Below are 12200 nucleotides of genomic sequence, written 5' to 3'. Positions count from 1 at the left end.
CCAGTAGGCCCTGGCACTACCTGCTGGCTACTTGGTGCCTGTGAATCCATCAGCCGCTCTGTCTCTGCCCCCGACCCCAGGAGTAGAGGTACCAGGGATGTCCCCTTTGGCCTGAGAGCAACCTAGGGCTGGCATCTCCTTTGGTGTAGTGCTCCATGCCAAGTGTGCAGGGGCTGAGTACCCTTAGGTGAGGGGATTCTGGTCAGGAGTCTCTGGGACAACAGGAGACCCCCATCTGCCCTCCTCACTGCCACACAACCTGCCCCCAGCCCCCAGGAGGGAAGAACAGGGTCCCCCTCCCTGTGTCCCCAGCCTCACCCTGCGTACCTGTTGAACAGGGCCCGTGGGTGGCGGCAAACATCCTCCCCGGCAGCTCTCCCGTGTGCCTGTGTTTGTGTGTGTCTCAGGGTATTTTTAAAGCGGCTTTGCAGCTGTGTTTGCGTCAGCCCCGTCCTCCCCTCAGGGCTCTGCAAGCGCACATTGGGGTGTTATTTTGGGCTCGGCATTATTGGGAATTATTATATTCTGTTTGGAAGGAGACAATGCAACTTGGGGATCATCGACTGGGAAGTGGGGACTTGATGAGATTTAGGAAGTGGGATTCAGAGTGAATGCACCCATACCCCTCTGGGTCCTCAGAACCAGGTCTCACATCAGCACCTGACCCCACCTCAGATTTCTTCTTCCAGGGTCTTCTCTGATTTGAGCCTGCCCTCACTACCTCCAGAAGATATTGGAGCAGAGTGGGAGTTGCTGGACTTCCTTCTTTGGAGGTGTTTGGAGGCTGGGCTCCTCTCAAGGACACTCCTAGCCACTCAGCAAGGCCCAGGCTATCTCACCTCTGCCAGGCTGCAAGCACAGCACTCCTGGTGGCTAGCTTCCGTGTGTCCCCTCTAGGATATAAGGGCAGGCTTCCTCCTCAGGAAGGAATTCTGCACCGGGGCAGGGTACAAGTGTCACACTCTGGCTGGTGTCTCCATACCCTGTTCTCTGCCGTGTGTTCCTGTGTCTCCTCAAAAAACCTAAATTACCCCTGCAGTCAGCTGAGACTTAAAAAGCTGCAGGCATGACTCAGACGTCACTGCTGCCTCTGCCCCAGGAACACATGAGGTCACAGAGGTGGCTCCTTCTGGCAGCACAAGCCAGGCTGGACCCCTGTGGACCTTAGATGAAACTTGATCCTTGCAGGTCCAAGGGTAATATGGACAAGGTGATGCCTAGATACTATACATTCTTAGCATGGCTAGTGACCTCAAGCAAATCTCCACCTCTGGGCTGTCATTTCCCCATCTGAAACCAGAGTTAGGCTTTCCTCTGAATGGCGCTTGTGCCTGAATTCCCCACTGTGAGTAGGACAATTCTCCCATCCTTCCCAGGGAAAAAGAAGAGGCTGTGAGGGACCCCTCCCTTGGAAGAGACCTCTGCCCCTTGACTCGTGCCTTGACTCCAGAGCTATGAGGGGTGGCTGTACCTCTCCGATAGCCCTTGGTCAGGCTTTCTGTCCAGTCTGGGTCCCAGCCTGTTGCTTCCTCTCTTAGAGGACAGAACTGTTCCTAAAACCTGCCTGATATGTCCAGTCCTCAGGCATTCAGGTATGGCTGCAAGCCCTTAGGGACCCTGTTCTGGTCTAGGGTATTCTGGGATCAGAAGTACCCAGGGCTATCAGGGAGCCAAACTGAACTGACTGATGCCTTGTGCCCCCTCACCACCACCACCAGGGATAGGAATGAAGTCTGGCTCTTGTGGATACTGCCCTCATGGGGTGCCTCCTGTTCTTCTGCTGGAGGTGAGAGAGAGAGAGAAAGAGAGAGAGAGAGAGAGAGAGAGAGAGAGAGAGAGAGAGAGAGAGAGAGGCTCAAAAGCTTCACAGGCTGTGATAACGGGGTGAAGCCCCTCTGCCTCAGTCACCCTAGCAGTACTTCTCTTGGGGCTCCTGTTGGATGGTTATAGGCATTCCTTCCCTCCCCCAATACTCCAGGAACCTGTGGCAGTCAGGTAATTGTCCTTGAATGTTGCAGCTTTCTTAGAATGTCTAGCCATGAGGGAATGACAAGTTTACCTTGAGTGACTGCCACAGCCAGACACCTGCAGCCTCGGGGCGGATTGGGGGTGAGGATGTTTCCACTTCTGCCCAGCGGCTGCTGGGTTGCTGGCCTCAGCCTTCTACTTGAACACTCCCAGTGACTCACAGGATTTCTTTTCTTTCTTTCTTTCTTTCTTTCTTTCTTTCTTTCTTTCTTTCTTTCTTTCTTTCTTTCTTTTTTTTTTTGCATTAAAGGAAAAAAATAAACATTTGCCTGTGTTGCATTGGGTGGCTGCTGGGCCCATGCCATCTGCAGGTGGCACATAGCTGAAGGTGCAGAGGGCAAGGAGAGGGGCTGGCACCGAGGACAGGCAGATCAAAGTCAAAGTGCCCTAGTGGGGAGTCCCCATGGACTTTGGGTGAGCATATGCGAAGGTGTGGTGACAGCCGAGGGGCAAAGAGAATAGCACATCTCACCCAGACCCGTGCGTGACCCACACAGCAAAAAGGAAGTGATGGTAAGGGTTGAGGGCTTAGACCAGAGCACCGGGCTTCCCGGAAGTCGGGACAGAGTTCCTGCTGTCACTTGCTAAATACCTCGCTCTGGCGAGGCTGAGAGTAGATGCTTTTGTGGGAAACAGTGGCTTTACCCAGGCCTTTGGCTCCTGAGAACGAGGGAAAATCAGATCCCGCTGGCTGTAGGTGTTGAGCACCTCAACGGTGGTACATGGGACTCAAGGAAGGAATAAGCCTAGGAACGCTGCCTGTGAGCACTCGCTGCCTGAGCTGTGCATTCGCACTCTTCCTCAGCCATGTGTTTATACCCTGTCCCTGAGTACTGTGAGTACTGAGCTGTGCGTACACAGACCCATCCTCAGCTGTGTGCTCACACTCCCTTCCTCAGCCAAGTGTTCACATTTCCCCTAACTTGTTTGCTTAAACCCCCTCTGTGAGCTGTGTGTTCACACTCCTACCCTCAGCTGTGTGTTCACACTGCTTCCCTGAGCTGTGTGTTCACACCTCCCAGGTACATTCACACTGCACTGGTGCTGGCCACAGGTTTGTTGGCAAACTCTGCTCACCTAGCAAGACAGCTTCCCTCTAGCTGCTCTTGGAAGATCTGTAAGTATGCTTCCTAGTAAAGTGGCAAAGACTTGCCACTTGGGTCTGAATTTGGGGAGATCGTTCCACAAATAATAGGGAAGAGCTGGCTGTGTGCAAGGTCATGTGTAGTGTGGCAACTGGCTCTGCCTCCAGGGAAGACCCAAGCAGACCCTCATACCACATGGGCGTGGCCTCTTCAAAGACACGTCTCTTTAGAAATGGCTCCAATGGCTAAGTTTAATTCCCTCCTTGTATTCCCAGTGCCTCTCCACCTTGTAGTCTCTGCTTTTACATCACAGAACCACTGTCTGTGGATGGGGCTGTGGGGATGGTACAGCGCATGCCAGGATATGTGGCTGTAGCCGTGGAGAGGCAGCCCCGGACCATGATTTGATGGCGCTGCAAGTCTTCTTCGGTACCTGAACTGCTGGCTCATAGGGACCCAGCCCCCTTTGGAAAGGCAGCCTGAATCCTGCTCCCTGCAGTCACTCTGGGGTTGGGACTCAGGTGGGCAGCAGGGCTGAGGCAGAATTTGTGGAAGCCAGCCAATTCACAGAGCCCTTACAGCCTATCAAGAGCCTCGTGGTGCAAATACCTAGAGCTCTACTATCTGTGGCTTCATGGGATGTGGCAACCAGTTTCACACAGACCACAGGCATGCTGTGGCTTGTGTATTCTGTTTTTGATTTGCATGTATGAATTACCACTTAAGATTTTAAATTCTACCACTGTGGTGATATATTTTATACCCCAATAAAGCTTGCCTGGGGATCAGAGGACAAAGTCAGCCACTATATTAAATATAGAAGTCAGGCAATGGTAGCATGCACCTTTAATCCTAGCATTCGGGAGGCAGAGATCCATCTGGATCTCTGTGAGTTCAAGGCCACACTGGGAACAGAGCCAGGTATGGTGGCATACACCTTTAATCCCAGCACTAGGAAGGAAGTAAGATGGCAGGGCACAGAAAGGTATATAAGGCATGAGTAAACAGGAAGTCTGTCTCTTGAGGCTGAGGATTTCATAGAGGTAAGAACATGGCTGGCTTGTTCTGTTTCTCTGATCTTTCAGCTTTCACCCCAATATCTGGCTCCAGTGTTTGTTTTTGTTTTTGTTTTTGAATAAGACCTTTTAAGATTCGTGTTACAGAACACTGGTGAGCTGTTCCCAAAGGAAGTGTTGGAGCTTGAGCTGAGATTGATGTGGGAGGCCCAGCATTGGAAAAAAACTTTCAGGTGAACCTCAGCAATAGGGCTGTTCATCCCATGGCGCAGTGAGGGTAGGTGCTGATGGCCAAGTCCACCCACAGCCTATGGCTGTGCATTTTCCTCTGGCCGGTTCTGTTCTGAGTATGTGCTCGGAGCTAAGTCCCATGCCAAGTGTTCTTCTGTACTGGCCATGTCCCGCTGTTTCCTCACTTCCGGCTCTGGGTCTGGTCTGAGGTATACAACCCAGTCTGTACTCAGTTCCCTCCTGTACCAGTCTTCCAGTGCCCACTGACCTTCAGGGAAGAAGTCCCCTTTTCCCTGGCTTCTCTGAAGACTGCAACCTTATTCTCTCTGTCCAGAGCTTCCTCAAGGAGTTGGGACCACTGCGACAGCCCTGCCCTCCCTGCTTCTGATGAACTTGTTACTGCCTTCCTAGCCCCGAGCAATGCCTGAACACAGCAGGTGCTTAATAAATGCTGACAGCTGAGGAATAGGCAGAGGGGAGAAGAACAAGAAGAAACATTGGATTGGCCATTTCTGGCCCTGAAATAGGGGATTGTGTGGCCTGAAGGGCCCTTTGGGCCTAAGAACTAGGAAGCAAGGGCACATTTGCATACATTTGCATGCACAGTGCATACTTCTCTGTTTTCAAGAATTTTTAATTGATTTATGTATCCAGGGGCATAGGGTGGCACATGTGGGTAAAGACCAGATGCCAGTCATACGGCCCTGTGGTGCAGGCTGGGGAGATTGAAGGATGTCAGTCCTGTGGGGTCAGCTGACTTGCTTTGGGGCAGAGCTGCAGATCTCTGACCAGCATCTGGAGCTGCTGGAGCTGAGGTGAGGAGTGGCTCTCGCAGACCTTGTGGCTCCACAGTCGTGGACCCCTTGCTCTAACCACAGGGCTATAGAGCGGGAAGGAGACAGCAGAGTGGGTCCAGCCTCCCCGTCTTCTCTTCCTGCAGCAGGCCCTTGGGTAGAGGCCAGACCAGAGAGTGGAGGCCAAGGGCTCCTCAGAGCTTCTCAGGCAGGGAGGGATTAGGAAGGGTGGGCAGCACACATGAACCCCACACAAAGTGTATCTTGGGGCCATGCTAGTGGCCATGTGGCTATGCTGGTTCTGGATTCTGCCCACCTGTCTCAATGCCAGGCTGGCCGCAGCTCTGCATAGCTGCCGCACACGGGCACAGAATCTAGGTCAGGCTGGTGCAGGGAGGCTGGGTTAGCTGCCAGGGCAGTGTCTGCTGACTTTGGCTCTATTCAGGCTACTGCCGCTCCAGGCAGGACTCTGACCCATTGACCTAGGCCAGACCCCTCCCTTTGGTGCCTGAGCAGGCTAAGAGGCCCTCCTGGGGAGTGAGAGGCCAAACAATGGAAGCGTGCTGTGGCTGCAGATGCCTTTGGTGAAGGCAAGATGCTGCTTGCCTATATGGCCAGGCCTCTGAGCACTAGGGGTCAGCACTTGTGGCTGCGACGATTCAGGTCAAAGCCTTTCTAAAACCTCTTGACCCTCCAGTTGCCCAGGCCTCTGTTCCCTGCCACTCTCCCCGTCATCACCCAGACTGTGCTGTTATTTGTGTTCTCTGCAGCCCATGGGCGCTGGGATTGGGACTGGGTACCAGCCCGAGGGCCTCAGCAGCAACTCCGTCCTGGCAACACAGGGCTGCTGTGGGGACAGTGACAACCTGGCCAGAGCATCCCATCTCCTTGCGCTGTCTCCCTCCTCCACGGACCCCACCTCTGGCTGTTTCTGCTCTGTCTTGTTTCTTCATCTGCCTTGGAACTGAGTGATGTTTCTTTTGAACCTGACTCCACTAGGCTTGGGGGTAGGGCAGGCGGGCATGCCAGACCTGGAGTGGCAGTTTCCTTCTTGGGTAGTCTGAGGCAGCTGTGGTCCCTGGGGCAGTTGTGATCAATGGGATAGGTATGGTCAGCCTGGACAGCCAGGGTCACTGGGACAGCTGTGGTGATGCCTGGAGAAGTTGTGGCCACTGAGACAGCTGTGGTCACTGGGGCAACTGTAGTCACTCTGAGGCATCTGTGGTGATTGGAGCTGTTGTGGTCACTCTAAAGCAGCTGTGGTCACTTTGGGGCAGCTGTGGTAATTGGATAACTGTGGTCTGTTGGCCAGTTCTCTTGAGGCCACATGCCCCTCTGAAGCATTCATCCTGAGAATGTTGACCTGGGCTCGGCTCACTGGGTGTGACTCCATGAGGGGATCTGATGACAATGACGGCAGGGATCTTTTGTGCTAGAGACACTGGGTTTGAGTGAATGGTGTCTCTACATGCTCTACCCTGCATTCACATGCTGCCACTTGCTAACCAGGTCGGGAGGTTGCTCAGCCTGTACTGGTATCCAGGGTGAGCCAGGGCTGTGAGGTGGCTGGGGGATCCTACCACGTCCTCTGAAGCAGCTTTGGTTCCTCACTAGAGGTGGTAACATTGACAACTCTCACACAAGGCAAGAGACAACACTGAATTGGATTTGGTGTTGAATAATTAATAAAAATGTGTTAGGCATGGGCTGCTGGGCCTATGTCTCTCTCAGCAGCAGGGTGGTCAGCACTGACTCCATACCAGAACGGCCCACACTTCATCATTCAGTACTTCTGAGGTAATTACGATGTTCCGTGTCAGTGGACCCTGGTGCTCACACTCCAGGGCTCAGCAGGGTCAGAGGGACTGTGGGGACCAGTGCACCCCAGAAGCTTTCTCTCTCTGGAAAAGAAAGAGATTGAAATGCGTGGCTTCTGAAGCTCTCCTGATTTGGGCATTCTGAGATGGCCTCACAGGAGCGGAACTGGGGCCACATTAGGGCCCCTACACTGTGCCTATCTCCTCGTGATGTGGCCAGGCTTCTGGGCAGTGGCTGTTACAGATATTCGGAGCTGGGTACACAGCTGGCCACTGGAAGCGTTTCCTTGGAGATTTATGTAGGACAGAAGTTGTAAGTTCAGATCTGAGGTGCCCCACAAAGGCTTTAGAGGTATGAATCATTCTGCTGAATTTGGGGATGCGTTTTTCTCCTAGCCTTCGCTTTCTGGAGATTATTGGAAAGTGGCAGCTGTTACCCATCTATAGGCAGAACTAATGACCCCAGAACCATGGAGCCAATGCTCCCAGGTCCCCTTCTTGTAGTGACAGTCATTAAAAGAGATTTAGCCCTTCTGCCTTTGTCCTGTTGGGCCACAAAGAGGGTCCGCCTCCCACCTAGAGGACTCCTCTTCTTCCGTGGAAGAAAGCCTCGGCTCAAGGCTCCAGGCTGGCTCCTGCTCTCCCAGGCTGCTGGTCCTCCCTAGATGCTGGATAGGGAAGCAGGCCAGAGAAGCAGTGCATTCCAGTGGACTGCTCAGAGGTAGCAGAGGTCTAGGACTCAAATGGTAATGTTTCCTGGCCTAGGCTTGCCACATCCCTTCCTGGCTGTGTTTGGCTCTATCTGTGGAGGCATTTGCAGCTCTTGTGGTATTTCCTAGGATATTCCCAGCCTCCACTCTCCTTGGTCCTCAGCCCAAGGACCCAGTGCTGGGCTCATGGTACTGGCCCCTGCTGCTAGGTGCTGCCCTCTGGATCATTATGCTGGGGTGTCCTGTTTAGGAGAAGTACCTGGGGGCCCCCTGTCTCTCTCCTCCCTACTCAGCTGGCCTTCCTGGCCATCCCTCACGCTGCCTCTATCACCACATCTCTACCTCTGGCCCACTTTCAGGGTGGTTTCTTCCTTATCATTGTACTACACACAGCTGAGCTGGCCAGCCTAACTTGTGCTTTGAGCCGCCCACAGGTTTGCTATGGCACTGGGAGGTGGAGACAGACACTCCTGGGCAGGACTCAGGGGTCCTACTTCATACCCTTCAGGTAAACTAGGAACCTAGGTGAAAAGCAGTGTCGGGAGTCAGGGCCTGGCTTTCCCCAGACTGCTGCCATCCACTGTAGTACACTAGGGAGCCCCTGGCCTCTCTGACCTCTGTCAAAGCTTTAGGGCAGGCTGGGGGGCAGTGGCACACACCTTTAATCTCAGCACTTGGGAGGCAGAGCCAGGCGGATCTCTGTGAGTTCGAGGCCAGCCTGGTCTACAGAGCGAGATCCAGGACAGGCACCAAAACTACACAGAGAAACCCTATCTGGGGGGAAAAGAAAGAAAGAAAGAAAGAAAGGAAGGAAGGAAGGAAGGAAGGAAGGAAGGAAGGAAGGAAGGAAGGAAGGAAGGAAGAAGGAAAGAAAGAAGGAAAGAAAGAAGGAAAGAAAGAAGGAAAGAAAGAAAGAAAGAAAGAGCAAGCTTTAGGGCAAGAATGCTTACACCTGAGAAACTAGAAGCAGGCCCTTTGGTGCCTAAATTGACCCTGTAAGATGTGTGTGATCCAGCTAGGCTGGGATGTGCTCTCAGTGGGTACCCATGAATAAAGGACAGACCTAGGGCACGTGTGAACATATGTGTGGTGTTTTCATTAAACACTGAGGGGACTGAAGCACAGAGAAGGAACGAGCTCTGTCCTTCTAAAGGCCTGTCTCAGGATGTGTCATCCCCCCCCCCCCCCCCCCCCCCGCCCTCTCTGACAACGCCACTAAAGAGCAAGGGGAACTTAGATCGGGAAGTGAGAACCGGTCCCCAGGGAGCAGAGTCCCCTTACAGCAGGAGCTCAGGTCCAGCAGAACCTTGTGGCCTGTGGGCATGTGGAAGCCCAGCCTTATCTGAGCATGTGGCGCTCACTCTGGAGGAACACTGCGGTAGCAGGAGCCCCTGGATGTGTGCCCCACACCTGTCTGTTTGGAGGCCCTCTGCAAAGGAGGAGGCTAAACTCCTTGTGTCCCTAACTCCTTTGAGGTCACAGGCTCTTTCTTTCTAGGGAGTCTCCCTGCTTGCAACCAGCCAGGCCAAATGCTTTCAGAGTGGAATTCTGCTTAAGAGAAAAGAGATCAGAATCTGAACAAATTAACATGTGCCTGGTGGATTTTAATCACCGTTTTTAATCGCGGTCTCAGTGCTGGAAATCATCCTCTGGCTGCATCAGGGGAGGGGGAGCCGACTCTGTGATGGATTATTCATTACCATGTGAACTTAGGTTTCACCCAGCTTCTCTAGGGAGGCTCAGGGACCTTTTGTCCATCAGGGAGAAGGCAGCCCCACTCTGGGTTGCTCTCCAGGGACCTTGTCACCTGCCTGGGTGTATCTCCCCCCCTTCTCTCTCCCAGCCTCTGGTTTTTGCTGTCACCTTGCCCTTTTTCTTCTCCCTCCCTGCCTCAGTTTCTTTTCTTTTTTTCTTTTTTCTTTATTTTTTTCTTTTTTTCTGAGGAGGCAGCTAGTTCCTGGAGGAAACACATAAAGCCCAGCTGTGGGCACTTTCCTGGGATTTTTTTTCCTTTCTGGTCTCCCAACCTCTGGTGCTCTCTATGATTGTGCCCCTTCTTCTTGTCCTGGCAGCCCACCTGCATTCCAATATGACCTCATCAGTCAATACCTACCCAGAGGAGGGCGCCTTTGTTTCCTTGGATCTGTCAGTGGGATAGACGTAGACCCTGGAGTCGTGCCTAGGCTCTATGCCAATGAGAGACACAGTGTCTACCCAGAGGGCAGTTCCTACAGTCTAGAACAGAGCCACTCTGCTCAAAAGCGCCAGAGCACGAGTAACAGCAAAGAAGGAAGGCTGCTCCTTTAAGGGTGCCAGGCAGCAGGGCCAGGGGCCTCTCCTGGCAGAACCCAGCTGGTAGCACAGACAGAGGCTCTCCTCCCCTTCACACCTGGTGCCCTGCATGGCAGGAGGCTGTCACACCTTGGAGGTGGCAGTTCAGAGAGCCCATAGGTGGCCCATGTCCTCCCTGTGCTTGGACCTGTGCTTACCAACGGTCCGTTCTTCTGGACCCCCCACTCACAGTCCCAGCCCCCTCCCCGGGATGTGAGTTTAAAGCTATACCAGATGTTCTGGGGGCAGAAGTCACTCTCTTCACCACCTCTCCTGAGCTGGAGTGAGCGGTCTGGAGAAGGGAGCTTTGCCCAGACGCTGTACACAGATCAAGCAGATCCCAGAGAGGTGAACCCAGGCTGGACCAGGCCATGCCACTTACTCTGCCCCCAGGGCGAGTGTACACAGGGGGTATTTCCTGCCATGCCAACAGTCGTCATTGTCCCCCAGACTCACAAAGCCGTGCAGCCCAGTAGAAAGGGCTTGACAAAGGACACACGGAGTCAGGAGGAGGAAACCTGGGTGAACACAGGGGTGGGGCTTTTACAGAACTGGCCCTTGGACTCAGCCTCCCCTAGCCTGGATACCTCCAGCCAGGAAAGTTGATGGACGGGCACTTCAGCCCAGTTTGGAAGGTCTAGCCACAAGACCTAGGGAGTGTGGTAGTCAAAAGGACTCTGTGGTCACCAGAAACTGCCAGCCAGGTTCATTTGACTTCTGTTCCTTGAGGGTGTATAGCTACCCCTCTGGTAGGAGGGAGAGAGGGGGGTGTGGTGAGTGGTCATTGAAGCCACTGTGGGGGTCTCAGGTGGCGGCACTGCCTCCTCTTCTGGCCTCTGAGCAGTGCTGGCTTGGTGCCCATCTGAAACTCCCTCCTTGATTCAAACTGATGCTCCTGAGCAGCAGCCATGGCAGGCCAGGAGCTGGATAGCCAAGAGTTAAGGGCAGGCGGGGCTCCCGTGGGAGGGGCGGTCCCAGTGGCGGTGAGGCCTCATCCTGCCCCTCCCCTCTCTTCCTTTGCCGAGCAGCGGTAGCAGCTAGCTACAGCGGGCTTCGAACCGGTATGGGCGCTGTGCGTGGGGCGCCTTGGACCAGGCTCCGACTTTGGGGACACTGGGGACCAGCACAGGGTCCCGGCCCCCTTGGGCCGTGCCGGTAACAGTGGGGCTGGTGCCTGCGGGCCATGGAAGAGCCTGAGCCCACCGGTGGGCTTAGCCAGGACCAAGGTAAGGGCAGGTAGGAGGGTGTCTGGAAGAGGGTTGTGATTCCCAGCTCAGCTCAGACCTCAGAGCAAGTGCTCTGCTCTGCTTGATCCTGGTCTCAGGGTCTCTGGGAGGGAAGCCTGGTGACCCCATCCCTGTCAGCTGCCATACGGTGCAGCACCCCATCTCCCCCGTATTGGCATCTTGCCAATAGATGCTACACTTCTGAAGGTGCTGAGGTCCCATTCTGCAGAGTGAGGTTGCCTGCCCTACAGCCTCTGTCTCCTGATTTCCAGTCTGTCCAAGGGGATGCCTGGAGGAGAGAAGGTCCTAAGCTGTCAGGGGCTGTGGGCTGGGGGGCCGAGGGGGGCAATGCCCTGAAATCTGGTCAGCACCATGGACAGAACCATCGCCACCTTCCCTCCCAGTTACCCCGAGGTTCCCCAGAGTTAAACTCCCTTGCTTAGATCTGTCCCACTTTTCCTGTCTAGGGAACTGGCATTGCCCTAGGCAAACAGCACGGACCAGCAGGGGTGCATAAGTCTTCCAGGCTGCCCACAGGAGCGGAGCAAGGGGGTTGGGTGTGAGAAGAAGCCATTCTCTTGAGTTTTTTGGAGTGGGCATCTTTGGTGGGGGTTGGGGGATGGGAAAGAGCTTCTCCTGGGCAGGGTCTCTGTCTCAACACAAAGCTTGGTGTGGGTCAGGGTGGGAGAGACTGAGAGTGAAAGGGACCCAAGGTTACGGCTGCATCAGAAGTGATTTGAGTTAGGCAGAAGGAAGAAGTTCCTGATCAAGGTCCCGAGTTCCAAGGAGAATAGGCTGTGCCTTCTTGATTTGTTTGGCGGGTTGATCTGGGGCTGGACTTGTTCTGCTCCGGATTGATATGGATGCTGAAGAGGTATAGAGAAGCTTAAAGGGCTGTGTGAATCCACACTGAGGACCCCTCAAACCTGCAGGGGTGGGAAGGGATGGTGTGGGACCGCCGC

The 12200-nt window shown here is 54.1% G+C and overlaps 1 protein-coding gene across 6 annotated transcripts in view; it reads left to right on the top strand.

Annotated features, from left to right (window-relative positions):
• Plch2 (phospholipase C eta 2) overlaps window positions 1–12200 on the top strand; it is a 78092-nt gene that overhangs the window by 31376 nt on the left and 34516 nt on the right. For 2 of the 6 annotated variants that reach the window (XM_015986031.3, XM_015986027.3), the window contains exon 1: window positions 11024–11238. The exons of the other annotated variants lie outside the window; for them this stretch is intronic. Coding sequence is in view for 1 of the 2 variants with exons in the window: in XM_015986027.3 (XP_015841513.1) it covers window positions 11196–11238 (43 nt within the window). In the remaining variant the exon portion in view is untranslated. Of the gene's footprint in view, window positions 1–11023; window positions 11239–12200 lie in introns of those variants that run through there. 6 annotated transcript variants of the gene reach the window in all.

Source organism: Peromyscus maniculatus, chromosome 2 (genome assembly GCF_049852395.1).
Source record: "Peromyscus maniculatus bairdii isolate BWxNUB_F1_BW_parent chromosome 2, HU_Pman_BW_mat_3.1, whole genome shotgun sequence".
NCBI classification, from domain to species: domain Eukaryota; kingdom Metazoa; phylum Chordata; class Mammalia; order Rodentia; family Cricetidae; genus Peromyscus; species Peromyscus maniculatus.
Note: the sequence above shows the minus strand (reverse complement) of the source record. Positions and strands in the feature narration are given on the sequence as shown.